This window comes from Aquarana catesbeiana, linkage group LG01, assembly GCF_042186555.1.
Source record: "Aquarana catesbeiana isolate 2022-GZ linkage group LG01, ASM4218655v1, whole genome shotgun sequence".
In the NCBI taxonomy this organism is placed as follows: Eukaryota; Metazoa; Chordata; class Amphibia; order Anura; family Ranidae; genus Aquarana; species Aquarana catesbeiana.
The window spans coordinates 561,812,800-561,831,856 of NC_133324.1; the positions used below are offsets into that span (position 1 = coordinate 561,812,800).

The 19,057-nt window shown below is 42.8% G+C and overlaps 1 protein-coding gene across 7 annotated transcripts in view; it reads left to right on the forward strand.

The window, feature by feature from the left end:
• The window catches only part of JSRP1 (junctional sarcoplasmic reticulum protein 1), a 266,512-nt gene extending 260,985 nt beyond the window's left edge, over nt 1-5,527 (forward strand). For all 7 annotated transcript variants that reach the window (XM_073596386.1, XM_073596432.1, XM_073596413.1 and 4 more), the window contains one exon: nt 4,438-5,527. In XM_073596386.1, coding sequence (XP_073452487.1) covers nt 4,438-5,061 — 624 coding nt within the window. In that variant the 3' untranslated portion in view covers nt 5,062-5,527. The remainder of the gene's footprint in view (nt 1-4,437) is intronic.
• The last annotated feature ends 13,530 nt before the right edge of the window (nt 5,528-19,057 follow it).

Consider the following 19,057-nt stretch of genomic DNA (forward strand, 5'->3'; position numbering starts at 1 on the left):
TTTTTCTATCATCACCACAGGTCTCTGGTCCTAACTTAATACCAGCTCTTGATGGATTTGCAGCCCTATCCGGCCTTATGATTAATCCTAAGAAATGCCTAGTGCTTAATATTTCACTCACAAACATGGAATTGATCCCGGCTAGGGCTGCACTCCCATTCACATGGGCAGAAAAATCAATCCCATATCTTGGAATTCATTTAACAGCATCTCATTCTGACTTATTCTCAACCAATTATCCTCCTGTATTAAGACAGATCACAAATCTAATAAAACAATGGTCACAACTTCCTTTATCCTGGATAGGGAAGATTAATGCAATCAAAATGACTATTCTACCCAAATTGCTTTATCTATTCAGAGTCCTCCCTATTCCAATTCCTTCCTATTTTTTGAGAATAGTACAAAAAAGAGCAACTTCGTTTATATGGGGCTCTTCTAAACCACGTATACCTATACACACACTACATCTTCCCAAAAATAAAGGAGGCCTGGGATACCCTAATTTTACTAACTACTACAGAGCAGCACATTTGGCCAGTCTGTCCAAATACCATGCAAAACAGGAAATCCCATTATGGGTATTTATAGAGGCTTCAGAAAACGACCCTCTATTAATATCAAATTTATTATGGCTTGATCCTAAAGACCGCTTTAAAATTCATAATCCCATAACTAAACACTTCTTATCTTTCTGGGATAAACTAAAAACCAAATATCAGTTACAATCTCCACACAATCCTCTCCTTTCTTTTATCAGAAATCCGGCCTTTTATCCGGCATGGATCTACCCAAATTCTTTTAAAGCTTGGACAACATCAGGCATTCAGACACTAAATGACTTCATAGCATCTAAATCATTCCTTTCATTCCCATCGCTTAGAGAAAAATATGATCTACCAAACTCTGAGATATTTAGATATCTCCAAATCAAAAATTTCTATACACCATTCCTAAAGGGGGATACACCATTATCCCAATTATCCATTTTTGAATCAATCTGTACAAAAGATCCATTTGCTAAAGGTACAATTTCATCACTTTATAATCAATTATATGGAGTAGCAAATCTTAATAGACCCTCTTACGTTCAGAGGTGGGAGGAGGACCTGGGACGAACTTTAGAAGATACGGACTGGTCTAATATATGGCTCACATCTAAGTCATCTTCACCCAACATCTTGGCACTGGAGACAAATTATAAAGTCCTAACTCGCTGGTACCTTGTACCCGCTAGAGTGGCAAAATATTCACCTAATACCTCAACTCTTTGTTTTCGAGGATGCCCAGAAATAGGCACATATTTACACATATGGTGGACGTGCCCAGTAATCCAAACCTTCTGGAAGGAAGTCTTCGTGATTGCATCTAAAATATTTAAAAAAATAATACAACCAGATCCATATTTAACTTTACTTAATCTAAAACCGGAATGGTTAACACTCTCTCAATTCAAACTTATGATCCAACTAATAACGGCTGCAAAACAAACAGTGGCCAAGGCATGGAAATCTCCTACATTGGTACTAGCAGAAACAATTCACAGAATGAATAATACAATGTCCCATGCTAAGATGGTAGCCATCGATCAAAATCAAATTCCAAAATTTGAAAAACTTTGGCATCCTTGGATAAAACAACAGTTCCTGTCAAATTTCAATGACTCTGTCCTGTTGCCATGGTAACAGATTAAATGACTTACAGAGACACCCATTCTAAGGCTTCAAAGAGAACTAAAAAGAATAATAAACTGACGAACGGGACAACCTTGTGGACCATACCTCTACCTTTCAACCCTTTTTCTTCTTTCTCTTTCCTTTTCTCCACCTTACGATTAAAGCTCATTATCAGAATTTATTTGACCTATATACACTCTACTTGTAAACAATATGTATAGTAGGTATAAATCATTTAAATACCTACAAAAGAAACTAAGGAAATTATATATATCTTTAATTTAGGTTTACGTGAACCCAATGTTTAATATTTGAAATTTCATGATATTTACCTATATAAACCCTACTGTAAAACAATGAGCTTACTTTATAGATCCTTGTAAACTTACTTTATGTATCTTTATGTATCTTTATAACATTGTATACTCAATAAACTTCTTTTGACAAGGAAATAAAAGTACAGTTTATTCAGTAAATTAACATGCTTTTTAAAATTGTATTTTTTATTACAAAAGACTAGGATATGTTACAAGGACTGTATGTTAAAAACATTTCAACTATACGTAAGAACAGGTAACCACCTCCTTTCCCTCGTAATAATGTAAAAGCTTCCCACCAATATGCATTTTCGGTTATTGACAATGCTGATCCAGAAGTATATATTGCTCTTGCAAGAGCTGCAAGAGCTTAATGAATGTTCTCCTTTATTGTCAGTTGTCATTTTAAAATAAATATATAATATATTTAATATATATATATATATATAATATGGGATTTTGTATTTTTTGGGAGGCCGTGATTTGTAACACTTCCATATTTGAAGATAGTGCTGGTGAAGAAACACATTGTGATGATCCAGAAGTAGCAGAATGAGTGTTTCTGGAATGAGAACTTTGGAGTGAAAAGCTCCTCACACTTCCATTATAGTTCTTATCATTTCATTCCATAAAGTATTTTGTAGTGTCTTTAGGGCAACTGTGGCATGTCAGGATGTGTTTTTTGTCATCCTTGGAACATTTGGAAAAGAAGATTTCTTCTCACAATATTTGCAAATTGCAGCTTTGCTCTCAGCAGAAATTGCAGGGAAGAAATGTTTCCAAACTCTAGATGTTGGTCTTACCATTTTACCGAGAGGAGGAAAAGAAAAAACAATTTACTGGGCAGACTATATGGAAACATTATACTGTGATGGTGGAGAACATTAATAGGAATCATTAAAAGGTTATAAAGATAAACTACTATATTGTCAGACAAATTGACCCTCTTACCTGTCAGTTAAGGCCTGAGAAGACAGACAATCATCTCTTGTATCCCAACAAACACCCATTTGTAGGAGATACAAGATGGAGCCCACAAGAGTACTAAACGGAAGCCTTACCCCTGCATTGCCCCCTAGTAGCAGAAATACATATATCTCTTGTATGAGAACATTGAGAAGTACAGTGTTACTTTAACTGTATTCCAGGATTTTCTTGTCTTCAGCTGAGCGAACTTGCAATAATTTAAGACTTTAAATATTATGTAGTTTGAATACCATGTTGTAGATATATTACTTATCATTGTAAAAGAACATATGCCACACATCTTTTTTCCATTTTTTCCAGAAAAAACAAAAAAAGGTTTTAAAAAAAATCGAATCAAAACCTTTTTTTTAAATTGTTATTTTTCCAGGCCTTCTTATCTCTAGTAAGGCCATATCTACCAAGTGACTAAGTAATAGACTATCACTAGTCTTGGATATATGGATTTGAAATACAGTACTTTTGATGATTATGTAAACTGGCATTTGGGCTTGGCCTCTGTAAGAGTGTGGTGGTAATATTTGATTGCGGCTATACATTGTTTTGTTTATTATGGAAATTTTTAACTATGTCTGATTATATGTAATAATAGAGATTTGTTGGTGTGTAATTTGCTTATGGTTCTCACCTAAAAACACAATATGTTTGGGTTCTCGATTGATTTACTCTGGGGTGTGATGCGAGTTTTGGTCTTCAGGATGATCCCTACTTTTTATTTGGAAACCGTTAAATTGATGGGTTTAGTTCCACTTTAAAGTGGCGTTCCACCCAGAAATGAAACTTCCGCTTATATGGTTCCTCCCCCCTCCGATGTCACATTTGGCACCTTTCAGGGGGGAGCTGATACCTGTCTAAGACAAGTATTTGCTCCCACTTCCGGCGAAAGATTGCGCAGTATCCGTGGCAATCTACGCCATGTCCGGCCCCTCCTCTGTTCCCCCCGCTGTCTTCTGGGAGACACACAGGTCCCAGAAGACAGCAGGGACCCGTCAGAACACGCAGTGCGACTTGCACATGCGCAGTAGAGAAACAGGCTGTGAAGCCGGAAGGCTTCACTTTCTGATGCCCTTACTTAAGATGCCCGCGCCTCCACCCAGAGCTGAGAGACGGGTCGGCTTCGGATGAGGACATCGCAGGCACCCTGGACAGGTAAGTGTCCTTATTTTAAAAGTCAGCAGCTGCAGTATTTGTAGCCGCTGACTTTTAAATTTTTTTTTTTTTTTTTGCAGACGGAACTCCGCTTTAACATGTTTCGCATATGACATCTGACAGATGGTGTTGCCTCTTTGTTTTAGATGGTTGGCACCTCCAACCCTACAACTGCAACAAGTTTGATCATTGTGTTTTTCATATTTTGGTTATTACTCTATATTGAGGAACAGAATAAAGTAAATATACTGAAATCATTAATGTTTATCCATTTTACCTCTCATATTAACATAGTTTCTCTTTCTCGGCAGTCTGAGCCATGGTTTTTTGAAAACTGGTTTGGCTCAAGTACACCAAATTTGCCTGTTATAGAGGAACCAGAAATACCAGAAACTACAGAACCAGACAATTCTGAAGTAAAAGAGCTGGAAGAGCCCATAGCTGAAGAATCAGAACTGACTGATGAGGAAATAGAAACAAAGACCGAAGCATTATTAGAAGAACCAATAGAAACTGAGAAGCAAGAGGAAAAAATGGAAAAACCGAAACCAAGTGAACAGTGGGGGCTAAAGTCTAAAGGCAGATATATGGAAGCCAAAGCTATTAAAATCCGAAGAGCAGAAAATGGGTCCCAAAGTAATGAGGTTTTTCCTTTTAAACTTGCAAAGAAGCCCAAGGATTCTGCTAAGCCTTTTTCAGAGGGACGGGAGAAGCCACCCAAAGATACAAAATATCAGAAAAAATATGATGAAAAGAAATATGATTCTCCAAAAAAACAAGATCATGAGAAGTCTTTCAAAAAAGAAAGAGAGGAGCACAATAAATATTTTAAGCAAGACAAGGGAAAGAAAGAGGATAAAGAATATAAGACACACAAGCAGTACCATTATGAAAAGGACTATAAGAAAAAGTATGATCTCAGACATCATGGCTGACATTACAGGAGCTGGAGTAATTGTAGACTAGTAAATAGTAAATTATCGGTCTTCTAAATCTTTGTGAGAAAAGGGTATCACTACATGTGAGTGGCAATGGATGTGCAACATAGCCCAAGTCTTATAAAACTGGTGTTTTTAAAGGTAATCAACATCAGGTAATAGTTGTAGTTTTGTGTGAACATGTGTGAGAATTTTATTTGAGTCCTTCTAGCAATAGTTTGCACTATAAGATTAGTATGAGGTTTACATTTTTAACAGAAAAAAGACATGTTAGATCTGAAACAGAACATATTTTTTTTTTAAACTTAGAAGATGATTTCTTTTAAAATCAGACTAAAGCAAATGGGCTGTTTTGGTAGTACATTCAACAAATAAAAAAAAATACAATTTGACAACTTTATTAATCTCTCTAAATTTATTCATTCAGCTTGAAAATTACAATCCACAATAAAAAATACATTTACGTCTTTGTGTTCAGTTATTAGACACACTAGCTTTTATGTAGTTTTAAAGTACTCTGTCCATTCCAGTGTCAGTTTAAAGTATATGTAAGCCCAACAGTTAATATTTCTGATATGTGCCTGCTGTACCGTGTACTTGTATGAACAAGTATCCGGTTCTTTAATGGTACCATAACACTTGGAATACAAAAACAGATAAAACAAATTTGAATTTGTTGAAACATACAAATTCAAAAAAGAAGTTCTTAGTTCAAACATATAAGGTGCAACTGAGAGGAATAGTAATACCAGTTCACCCTGTAGCAATCATATTGGCATGCTCGACATGTTTTGCAGGAAATTCACTGCTTCTTCGGGAGCTTAATTTGCATATATATGATGTATTTAGAACGAAGGTAATATATCATACTACAAAAATAGAGAGAAAAGAGTCATATTCATCATAACAATAGCAATACAACATTTAGGGCCATTGTTTGAAATGACCAAATAACAACAATATAGTAGCATGTATGATGTCACCCTCCATATAAATGGAACCCTTACCCAGAGCAAAGCCATACACTGTAGTCCAGAGGAGTGGGTCCGCCCTGGCAGGCGTGGGAGCCCCACATACAAAAGAAGAAAGCGATGGAATAGTCTAATAGGGAATATGACAAACACTGTTATGAGTTAGGCTCAAAACCATGCAGTCTTAAAAAGACATGAAAGAGCATTTCATGCTGGTAACCAAATGTCCACCATAATGGTAGGTATAGTGATCTAAAAAAGGGGGAGGAGTCCTACCAAGGATATAATCTATATATATCCTTGGTAGGACTCCTCCCAAATTTCTTTTATATCACTATACCTACCGTTATGGTGAATATTTGGTTACCAGCATGAAAAGCTCTTTCATGTCTTTTTAAGACGGCATGGTTTTGAGCTTAACTCAATGTCTCCACATTGATAGGACGAAGGTACCCCCCTTTTTTTTTTTCTCTTAATATTACATTTATGGCACTGCATTTAAGTATCCTGTTCTGTTTGTATTGCTTTATGAGTGTGAAATCCCTGGTGTTCCTGCCAGTCCCTCTGCTTTCCTATTAATTTGTTAACCCAAAAAAACACTTTAGCCCTGGAAGATTTTCCCCCTTAATGACTAGGACATTTTTTGTGATACGGCACTGCGTCACTTTAACTGACAATTGCGCAGTCGTGCGACGCTTTACCCAAACGAAATTGACATCCCTTTTTTCCCCACAAATAGAGATTTCTTTTGGTGGTATTTGATCACCTCTGCGTTATTTTTTTTTTGCGCTATTAACGAAAAAAGAGGGACAATTTTGAAAAAAAAAAACAATTTTTTTTACTTTTTGCTATAATATATATCCCCCCCCCCCCCCCCCCAATTTTTTAAAAAACAAATTTATTCTTCAGTTTAGGCCGATATGTATTCTTCTACATGTTTTTGGTAAAAAAATTAAAAAATTGCAATAAGTGTATATTGATTGGTTTGCACAAAAGTTATAGCGTCTACAAAATAGGGGATAGATTTTTGGCATTTTTTTTTTTTTTTTTTACTTGCAATGGCGACATTGCGACGGACAGATCGGACACTTTTGACACTTTTTTGGGCCCATTGACATTTATACAGGGATCAGTGCTAAAAAAAAGCCACTGATTACTGTATAAATGTCACTGGCAGGGAAGGGGTCGATCAAGGGGTTAAATGTGTGTACTAGGGAGTGCTTCTAACTGTGGAGGGATGGGACTACCTGAGGGAGGAAACTGATCCCTGTTCCTAAGCAGTAGGAACAACAAATTAGTCTCCTAATCCCTGACAGAACGGAGATCTGTCTGTTTTACATTAACTGCCTCTCTCAGGAGCGATCGCAGGTGCCCAGCGGACGTTTAAGTTCTCTTAAAGCGACCGACGTACAGCTACGACGGCTCACCCACGGGAGCCAACCTGCCGCAGTATAACTGCTGCGGCTGGTCCCCAAGTGGTTAAAGCATGTTACACAACACAGTGCTTGTGCAGTGTAATATGCCCCCCTGTATCACCTAAAATACCTGGCTGAATCCTGCCTGGCTATGTCCTCCCCTCTGTAAACTGACCACGGCATATCATGGCTACTGAGCCCTAACACCGTTGTCAGTTTGCGTCCCTCTCCGACACATGAGATAACATGAGCTCAAAATTTGTGTCAGGGTGGGTGCTTAGAGGTAGATTAGCAGGGAGCTTGTCTATTCAGAATACAGCTCTGCATAGTCCTTCATTCCACTGCCTATGTGTAGGGGGTATGTCCCTTTTCTCCAATCAGCTCTCACACAGTGTAAGTGCAGACTCTCCACCCACCCCTATGTACTGCTGAAAGATGCAGAAAGGTTCTACTTGCAGATCATGTTAAAAAAATCTATGTAAGGGGGATTAGTATCATCTGAGGCTGGTCACTTCATTGGGTATATGTGAGGGTTTACAACCACTTAAAAGTGTCTCCAAAGGCTCAAGATTTGCATGAAGGTAAAAAACCTTCTGTGTGCAGCAGCCCCCCCCCCCCCCCCCCGTCCCCCCAATACCTACCTGAGCCCCATTGTGATCCAGTGATGTGCACAAGAGCCTTGGCTCTCTGGGGACACTCCCTCATCATTGTCTAAGACAGCAGTGGAGCAATTGGCTCCCACTGCTGTCAATCACAGCAAGTGAGCCAATAAGAAGAGCGAGGGGGGACAGGGCCGAGCCGCAGCACTGTGTGTGAATGGACACACAGAGCAGCGGCTCGGGAGTGAGCCTGATTGGGTGCAAACAGCTTGCTCTGGGGGAACTGGGGCAGGAGTGAGGGGTCAGGAGCACCGGTGGGGGACCCCAGAAGAGGAGGATCCACTTCACAGACCACTGCACGGAGCAGGTAAGTATGACATGTTTATTTAAAAAAAAAATTGCCTTTCATATAAATTTAACCACTTGCCGCATGCCCACCATCAAATAACGGAGGGACGGTGCGGCTTTCGTTCTGGATGGAAATCATATGACGGCACACCTGAACGGCCGCGCCATGTTGCTAGGACACGACGCAACCCCATACTCTGTAGAGAGCCGCTGGCGCAACTCCTTAACCATGTGGTTGGCTATGTCCAATCACAGCCGGTCACATGTAAATACAGGAAGTGCCCTTAATCGGCTCTCATTGCCTCACACTGACAGAGTGTGCAGCGAGGAGAGCCAATCGGCAGCATCCCCACGCAGGGGAGAACAGGGCATGTAATCAGGGCAATGATCATCAGTGCCCTGATTACAGTAAAGCCGTAGAAGTGCCACCAATCAATGCTCATGAGTGCCACCAATCAGTGCCCATCAGTGACACAAATCAGTGCCCATTACTGGTGCCAGTCAGTGCTGCCTTTTACCGCCCATCACAGTGCCTGTATACACCACTCCCCAAACTGCCCCAAAGATGCTGCTTGCAGGACTTTTTTTTCCCGTCCTGCAAGCTCACCGCCCCAGTGTGAAAGCCTGAGAGGTGCTTTACAGGTGCTATTCTTAGCGCTAAAATGCCTGAAAAGCGCCTCAGTGTGAAATGGCTCTAAAAGAGCTTTTAAAGTGATTTTAAACTCTTGTTTTTTTTCTCTAAAAATAACAAACATGTTATACTTACCTGTCCTGAGCAGCAGATTTGCACAGCGCAGACCAGATTCTCCTCTTCTCTGGTCTCTCTTTAGCTCTCCTGGCCCCTCCCTCCTGTTGAGTGCCCCCACAGCAAGCAGTTTGCTATGGGGCACCCAAGCCGAGTCACAGCTCCTGGTGTCCATTCAGACACAGAGCCTCCATTTGGCCCCACTTCTCTCTCTCTTGATTTGCTAACTGACTGTGACAGCAGCAGGAGCCAATGGCACCGTTGTTGTGTCTCAGCCAATCAGGAGGAGAGTCCCAGACAGCTGAGGCACTCATGGACATCGCTGGAGAGAGATGGGGCTCAGGTAAGTATTAGGGGGTGCTGGGGCTGCTGCTGCACACAGGTTTTTTCATTAAGATTAAAAAAAACCTTCTGACTTTACAACGACTTTAACAATAATTAAATGGTGCATATCAGAAGATCAAAGAAATGGGAACAGGACATTGCGGATGTCTCCCATAGACCTCAAAGGAGATTTTCTGAAAGCTGGGACTAACATGATTATCATGAGAGATCGAGGGAGAGAGACCCAATCATCATGATTAGCAGAAACGAAGGTGCAGAAATATAATTCTAGTTCCTCATTAACCCTCTTTGTTTGCCCTTTGATTTTACAGATAGCAAGGATAACTTGCCACAAATTTGTGTCAGTGTTAAATTGTAAGTCTTGTTAACTTGCTGCACATTTTCACTGGCAAGTTGTACACTTGCAGAGCACTTGAAGCACAAGTTCTAGTTTTTCCCATGTTTTAGCAAATTTGTGTGGCAAGTCCCTAGCAAGAGCAAAGTTGCATTAGTGAGTCTACAGCAAGAGCTCTGCAAGTCTACAGCATGAAAATTCAGCCAGAGTGACCCCTGTGGTGGGATAACTATTGTACAACATAATTAAACCAGAACGTGCAGCAGACTTGCAGAATGTTTGCAAAGAATGTTGCTCTAGAGTCATGCAATGTGGAATTGCTGCAATTGTGCAACAAACTTATGAAGCCTGGCAAGTCTAGCAATAGCTTAGCAAGTGATTTTCAAATTTGCAACAGAATTACTTGCTATCTGGGTTGAGGGTGGTATAATAAAATAATGTACAATGAGACACTGGGGTTGATTTACTAAAACTAGAGAGTGCAAAAGTTGGTGCAGCTCTGCATGGTAGCCAATCAGCTTCTAATTCCAGCTTCTCCATTTAAGTTTTGACAAAAAAAAATGGAAGCTGATAGGTTTCTATGCAGAGCTGAACCAGATTTTGCACTCTCCATTTTTAGTAAATAAACCCCATTGTTTCTTGAAGGCACAAAAACAGTAATAAAGTCCATTACTATGTTGGACCAGGAATAGGTATGGGGAAGCGAAGACCAATGGGGGCTTAAGAAGAAGACCTGGACTGAGCATGAATTGTGACAGGCTTTAATGTAGTAGCAACACGATGAGAGGGGTGAAAATCTTAAATAGTCAGCTATTTTAGAATCGGGTCCCCAGTATTTTGTGCTTCAATTCCACTGGGACAAAAGTCTTTGTAACCTTAATTGGCCAAGAGAGCAACAATGCATTAAGTGGGGATAATTGTTACAGACTTGTGTTACAGGTGACACTGGCTCCCCCAAGACACAAAGTCCAAGTGGTAGTTGGGTCTTCACCACAGCACCCCAAAAAGAGTGATGGGCTAAAGATGAGATCAGAGTAAAGCAATGGGTAATCAGAGCAACAGTAATCTCATGCACAGAATATCTGACAAGAAGACACAGTACCCACCAAAAGGGATTGACCGATTATCGGTGCGGCCGATATTCATTTTTTTAGAAGTATCCGTATCGGACACAAATGTACCCGATATTACCGATATTGCTTCAAGGGGTTTTACAGGGGTGATGCATGCAGCTGCATGCATCACACCAGTACTGTTCTTTAGAGTGGACAGTCAGCTTTATTGTAATAACAACACCAGATGCAGCTCAACAGCCACTTGGCCAGTATTACAAGCGGTGGGGGGCCGTTCGCCCAGGCTTTCCCGTCCCAGCGGGAGGCCCGAGCAACCAGCTGGCAGGTCCGCCGGCTGGCCGAAGACCTGATGCTTTGTTCGGGTCTCGAATCTAGTAACCCGGAAGCGATGTCATGACACCGCCTTTAGGCGCCAGTTTTAAAGAATAGAAAGTATTCAAAAATGCAGATCTTGAAGTTTTGAATACTTTCAAGTGCAGAGGAGGGGTTTTTGGTCTCATAGATCCCCGATCCCTCCATAAAGAGTACCTGTCACTGCCTATCACTGTCAAAAGGGATGTTTACATTCCTTGTGACAGCAATAACAGTGCTAAAAAAAAAAAAATGTAAAGGGACAGTGTAAAAACAAAAATTTTAAATGTACAGAATATCAGCCTGAGAGGTGGCTGAAATATCGGTATCGTATCGGCACCAAAAAAACGATATTGGTCGATCCCTACCTGCCACCACAAAGGAAGCACAAAGGAAGGTGTCATACACCAATGCAAGCTAACCCACACGTGCCACACTTAAAAGTATAACCAGCCATGGCCAAAAGAAAATAACCCAGTGCATGCATGCCACATGCTGCAGATGGGCAGTAAAGGTTATCCCACACTTTGCATACACAGATTAAAGAGGCACTGTACCATGCTTGCCCCTCTTTAAGGACAGCCTCCCGATGCCTCTACAGCTGGGCACAATGAAAAACTCTTCAATCTGTCAGCATGGATATTGTGTGTAGGTTCCCTAAAAATTCCTCCATACCAAACCCCCTTCCATTTGATAAGATATTGAAGACGTCCTGTCAATCTTCTTGAATACAGCTTTGCTTCCACCTTGTACTCCTTACCGTGATCCACTAACATGGTTGGGGGTGGAGGAAAAGACCTGAAGGGAATGGGATCTGGTGACATTGGCTTCAGAAAGGACACATTAAACACTAGTTGAACCTCCTACCCATTTTCTTCAAAGGACACCACAGCCTCAAATTTGCAGTTGAAAGTCACACTAAATCACCTGGTTTGAAGAAAGGGCAGTCCCTTTGCTTCCTTTCTGCATCTCATATTTAGCTTTGAATAAACTTGGGATAGCAAAGACTGAAGTTTTTCTAGATTTGTGGTTAGCGATGTAACCCTGTCTTGCAAAGCTGAAGATTCCATTGAACAGCAGGTATGAGAACATAACAAATGAACCACCATGCAAACCTTCCTATAACTCCTAATTGGCCAATCTACCATGAGTAGCTGCCAGCATTATTAGAATGTGTCGCCACACCCAGTAAAGTAATAAACAAGAGAAAACAATGCAGCCAGGGCCGCCTTTAATATTGATTGGACCCCGGGAAAACATTTTCTTGCCCCCCCCCAATGCAATTTCGCTCTCCACCTGCTCTGAGACATACAATAAATAAAAGCAAGATTCTAAATGAGTTTACAGAATCACAACAGGCGGCGATTGCGATTGGTTGCCAGAGGTTACAGTGTTTCATTACCACTCACTGACTGGCTGCTAGAGGTTACAATACATAATATGGCTCACTGATTCTTTGCTATAGGTTACAGCACATGACTTCTGCTTGTTTGGTTGTTAGAGATTACTGTACATCAATACTGCTCACTGGTTGCTAGAGGTTACTGGACATCCTTACCACTCACCAATTGGTTGCTAGAGGTTACTGTACATTATTACTGCTCACTGGTTGCTAGAGGTTACTGCATATCCTTACCATTTAATGATTGGTTGCAAGAGGTTAGTGCACATCATTACTTCTCACTAATTAGTTGCTAAAGGTTACAGCACATCATCTCCATGCCTGCACACCATGAACTGGGAGGTGAGGGGACCCATCAATAGACAGAAAACTCCTGGGATCAGTGGCAATGGTGGGGGGCTGATGGAATCAGTGGCAGTGGTGGGAGGATGGGATTAGTTAGAAGGCAGTGCATTGTGGCAAATTCTGAATCATGTAGAGCAAAGCTGGAAATCTTTGGCAAGTATATAGTGAGGGATTCTACACTGAACACCAATGTGAGGGGGAATTTTCACTGACCACTAATGTAACTGGGGATTTTACGCCACCCACCAATATTAAGAGGGATTTCTACACTGACATCAATGTAATAAGAGCATTTCCACCAACCACCAGTGTAAGGGGGTATATAAAATGACCTCCATGTAAGGGGGATTTTACACTGACAACCATTGTTGAGGAGATTTGTACTGACCACCAATGTAAGGTGATACTTCTACACCGACCCCCAATGTTAGGGGGGATTTACACTGACCACCATTGTAAGGGGGATTTACACTCGCCACCAATTTAAATGGAGCTTTTACATGGACCACCAATGTAAGGTAGGATTCGAAACTGACCACAATTGCAAGTTTGGATTTTTTTTTTTTTTTACCACTTACCAATATAAAGAGGAGTTTCTACAATGGCCACCAATGTAATAGGAGCATTCACAGTAACCACCAATGTAATAGTGATTTACGCTGACCACCAATGTACCTTCACACTGGCCACTAGTGTGAATGAAAGGATTGTGGGATTGTAAGCCCCAATGTAATGAGAAGATTTACACTGACCACCAATGAAACTGAGACATTTAGCCTGCGTTCACATTTGTGTGTGTCAGGAATGCATGCAAAACCGCTTTCCTGACACCACAGAAATGTGCTGCCCTTTAGCAGATACACAGCTGTGGCATTAATTGTTAATGACACCTTCACGCATCTGCTGAGATGTGTGTATTCACATGCACCAAACTTCACAGTGCTGTGGCACCATGGTATTTTGAAAAAGGGTTCCATCTCTAATTTGCTTACCTTTGCAGAACAGGCTGATGTTAGGCTTAATGACCAGAGTTGTAGGCAGGACATTCAAGCATGCCCCTTTAACTCCCCAGTGGGCAGCATTCAGCAGAGGTGATGGTGGATAAGACCTCAGGGGGGCGTGATATACATATGAATGCCGCTTGTGTTTACATACAGTGGGGACGGAAAGTATTCAGACCCCCTTAAATTTTTTACTCTGTCATATTGCAGCCATTTGATAAAATCATTTAAGTTAATTTTTTTCCTCATTAATGTACACACAGCACCCCATATTGACAGAAAAACACAGAATTGTTGACATTTTTGCAGATTTATTAAAAAAGAAAAATTGAAATATCACATGGTCCTAAGTATTCAGACCCTTTGCTGTGACACTCATATATTTAACTCAGGTGCTGTCCATTTCTTCTGATCATACTTGAGATGGTTCTACACCTTCATTTGAGTCCAGCTGTGTTTGATTATACTGATTGGACTTCATTAGGAAAGCCACACACCTGTCTATATAAGACCTTACAGCTCACAGTGCATGTCAGAGCAAATGAGAATCATGAGGTCAAAGGACCTGCCTGAAGAGCTCAGAGACAGAATTGTGGCAAGACACAGATCTGGCCAAGGTTACAAAAACATTTCTGCTGCACGTAAGGTTCCTAAGAGCACAGTGGCCTCCATAATCCTTAAATGGAAGACGTTTGGGACCCCCAGAACCCTTCCTAGAGCTGGCCGTCCGGCCAAACTGGGCTATCGGGGGAGAAGAGCCTTGGTGAGAGAGGTAAAGAAGAACCCAAAGATCACTGTGGCTGAGCTCCAGAGATGCAGTCGGGAGATGGAAGAAAGTTGTAGAAAGTCAACCATCACTGCAGCCCTCCACCAGTCGGCGCTTTATGGCAGAGTGGCCCGACAGAAGCCTCTCCTCAGTGCCATACACATGAAAGCCTGCATGGAGTTTGCTAAAAAAAAAACACCTGAAGGACTCCAAGATGGTGAGAAATAAGATTCTTTGATGAGACCAAGATAGAACTTTTTGGTTTTAATTCTAAGCGGTATGTGTGGAGAAAACCAGGCACTGCTCATCACCTGTCCAATACAGTCCCAACAGTAAAGCATGGTGGTGGCAGCATCATGCTGTGGGGGTGTTTTTCAGTTGCAGGGACAGGACGACTGGTTGCAATCGAGGTAAAGATGAATGCGGCCAAGTACAGGGATATCCTGGACGAAAACCTTCTCCAGAGTTCTTAGGACCTCAGACTGGGCCGAAGGTTTACCTTCCAACAAGACAATGACCCTAAGCACACAGCTAAAAAAACGAAGGAGTGGCTTCACAACAACTCCGTGACTGTTCTTGATTGGCCCAGCCAGAGCCCTGACTTTCCACAAAAGCTTATGGCTCAAAATCACTGATAAACAGCGAATAGCCTTGTTTTTCATAATTTTTAACCACTTTCACTCACGAGCAGCGTGGTCACGGGAGGACATCTACTGACGCTCTCTTGGCACTGGAAGCCCGCGCTGCAGCCGTCTTTCGGCTATAGCGTGGGCTTCCAGTGCCAAGAGAGCGTCAGTAGATGTCCTCCCGTGACCACGCTGCTCGTGCGCCCTGAGGGATGCGCTCTGTGATCAACGAGTCCTTCAGACTTGGCTGATCACAGAACGGGGTAAAGGGCCAATTACAGTGGCCCTTTACCACGTGATCAGCTGTCAGCCAATGACAGCTGATCACGGAAGTAAACAGAAGCCAGTTATCGGCTTTTTTTCTCCCCCCGCGATCAGAAGAAATCCGGTAACCGGCTTCTGTTACAGGGACATCATTCCCAATCCATGCCCGCCAGTGCTACTAATCCATGCCCACCAGTGCCGCCTATCAATGCCCACCAGTGCTGCCAATTATTGTCCACCTGTGCTACCTATCAGTGCCTCATCATCATTGCTGCCTATCAGTGCCGCCTACCGGCCTATCAATGCCACCTCTCAGTGCCCTTCAGTGCTTCATTTTTTTTTGGCGTGGCTAATCGGGACGCTGATGTGGCTGCACTGGCATGGCTGATCAGGACACTGATGAGGCTGAATTAGTGTGGCTGATCAAGACACTTATGAGGCTGCACTAGTGTAGCTGCACTTGTGTCGCTGATCAGGACACTGATGAGGCTGCACTGGCGTGGCTGATCAGGACACTGATGAGGCTACATTGGCGTGGCTGATCAGGACACTGAGGAGGCTGCACTGGCATGGCTACACTGGTGTACACTGGTCACAGGACACTGATGAGGCTGCATTAGCATGGCTGCATTAGTGTGGCTGATCAGGACACTGGGGTGGGTACACTGGCATGGCTGATCAGGACACTGAGGCGGCTGCACTAGCATGGCTGATCAGGACACTGAGGTGGCTGCACTAGCATGGCTGATCAGGATACTGATGAAGCTGTATTGGCATTGCTATTCAGGACACTCATGAGGCTGCACTGGTGCAGGTGACTGGCGTGGCTAATCAGGGCTTTCATAGGGCTGCACTAGTGTGAAAAAAAATCACAGTATATTAACACATTTCTGTGATCCTGTGCAAATTGTCTCTCCTTTCATCATATGCTTTCTTTGTGTGAGGAAAGAAGAGCCGATAACCGGCAAAGGTATTGAGTCTGTTTACACTGAGACAGCTGTGATTGGACACAGCTGATTACATAGTAAAGGGCCACTGTGATTGGCCCTTTACCCTGATCTGTGATCCACTGTGTTCCAGGCACACAGCAGTCACAGAGTACTCCTGATGCGTGCCCTAGTGGGCGCATGGGTGGGGGTGCACATTGGAGAAGGCCCTCCAAGAACTAGTGAGCCTTGTTGTAGCCATATAAACTGTATAAAGGGTGCTTTACAGTTAGGATGGTATGGATGTGTTGATCTCCCTTCCACAATCGGTGATGTCAGCGGGAATAATCGACAATTTGAAAAAACTTGCACGGGAACATGGGAGGATGTCCAGGGATGTCCTACCAGAGCTGGAGAGACTCACTGTAGCTGTATAAACTGCGTAAGGGGTTCTTTACTGTTAGGACGGTAAGGATGTGTGGAACTCTCTTCCACAAGTGATAACAATTTCAAAAACTTTTAAATAGGCATCTTAGTGTAACCAATATACATGGATATGAGAAACATTCGAGACATAAATGCATACACACACCCACACAGGTTGAACTTGATGGGCTGTTGTCTTTATACAACCTTATCAACTATGTAACAACATACTTCAGGGGCAGGAAGGGATGGGCAAAGGCCTTGAGTAAACCTCAGGGTTTAGCCCTAGAACAATTGGGCACATTTCGCTATTTTAGTGATTTTTTTACAGCCTATATACTGTATATAGAATAATCAATTATAGCTACTGTAGGGAAGTGTTCTTTTGTACACGGTCTGTGAGGTTTATTTACATTCTCACCTGGTTAACTATCACAGCGTTCTTCAGTGGCGGCTGGTGGGGGGGGGGGGGGGGGGGGCGCAAACAAACTGAAAAATACTGAAACCCCCCCCATCAATTGCAGCCTCACTGTGCCCATCAAATGCAGCCATTGTGCCTATCAAATGCAGCCACTTTGCCCATCATATGCAGCCACTTTTGCCCATCTAATGCAGCCACTTGTGCCCATCAAACGCAGCCACTTGTGCCCATCAAACGCAGCCACTTTTGCCCATCATATGCAGCCACTTGTGCCCATCAAATGCTGCCACTTGTGCCCATCAAATGCAGCCACTTGTGCCCATCAAATGCAGCCACTTGTGCCCGTCAAATGCAGCCACTTGTGCCCATCATATGCAGCCATTGTGCCCATCAAACACAGCCACTGTGCCCATCATATGCAGCCATTGTGCCCATCAAACACAGCCACTGTGCCCGTCAAATGCAGCCACTTGTGCCTGTCAAATGCAGCCACTTGTGCCCGTCAAATGCAGCAACTTGTGCCCGTCAAATGCAGCCACTTGTGCCCGTCAAATGCAGCCACTTGTGCCCATCAAATGCAGTCACTTGTGCCCATCATATGCAGCTACTGTGCCCCCCCCCACTCGCGGCTCTCGCAGCACCCAACCCCCACCCCCGCGCGTCTCTGGCGGCAGCACACCCAATCAGGCAACAGGTCTGCCGCCCTGCCTCCTGATTGGCGGGGAGGAAGGTTAGTGTGAAAATAGCGAAAATTAATTCCCTATTGTCACACAATTGGGTGGGATCAGGACCCACTCTCTGCACCCCGAGCCCACCCTATTTTGAAGCCTATTAGAGCCTCTGGCTCTAATCAGATGCTTCAAAAAGTACCACCCCACCATAGGAATCCATGCGTCCGGCATCCTGGAAGGGGCCGGGCGCATGGATGGGGAGGCAGCGCCCGTGTGCCCACAGTGCACGGGCCGCCACTGGAGTTCTTGTACAAACAGATTTTTCCTGTTAAGAGGTTGTTTCCTGCCCCTGCTTAAGAGTCAAGAAACCCCTCAAAGCTATATATGTGGATGTCTTACAGGAAGTGAAGAAGAGTGTGATCAGCCACATGCTGTGCAAGCCAGAGGTGCTGCAGACTGATTTTGTGCTGTATCCAGCCATCCAGGCTGAAAAGGGACAATAGGCAAGTGTTACTGCACTGTGTAGCTCACTGTTATATTACTGTCACTCCTGTGTAGGAATCAGAGATAGCTGTCAGAGGCATCTCTGATTCACTGAAACTTTCTGTTTGCATACTGCAATATACTTGGGCTATTCTCAAGTATATGAGAGCAAAGCTCATTTGATTATAACCAAGTGACTGGTTTGTATTGAAGTGAATCTGCCACTTCATTATTTAAAACAACAGTGTCCCTTTTTGGTCTGGGGGGTTCCTAGCTAGTTAAAGCCTAGGGAACGGTAAACAGCTCAGGGTAGTGACAGGATAGGCTACTGACTGCCATTTATATAGGTAGAGGCCCGGTAGCATTGATAGCCTATAGTCAGGTTAAGAACCAAGAGATAGGCATGATTTGCCTTGCAGGTGGCGCATTCCAGACTTCTTCACCATCGTTGTGTTCACCTGTAAAAGCGTCCCCAGGAAGC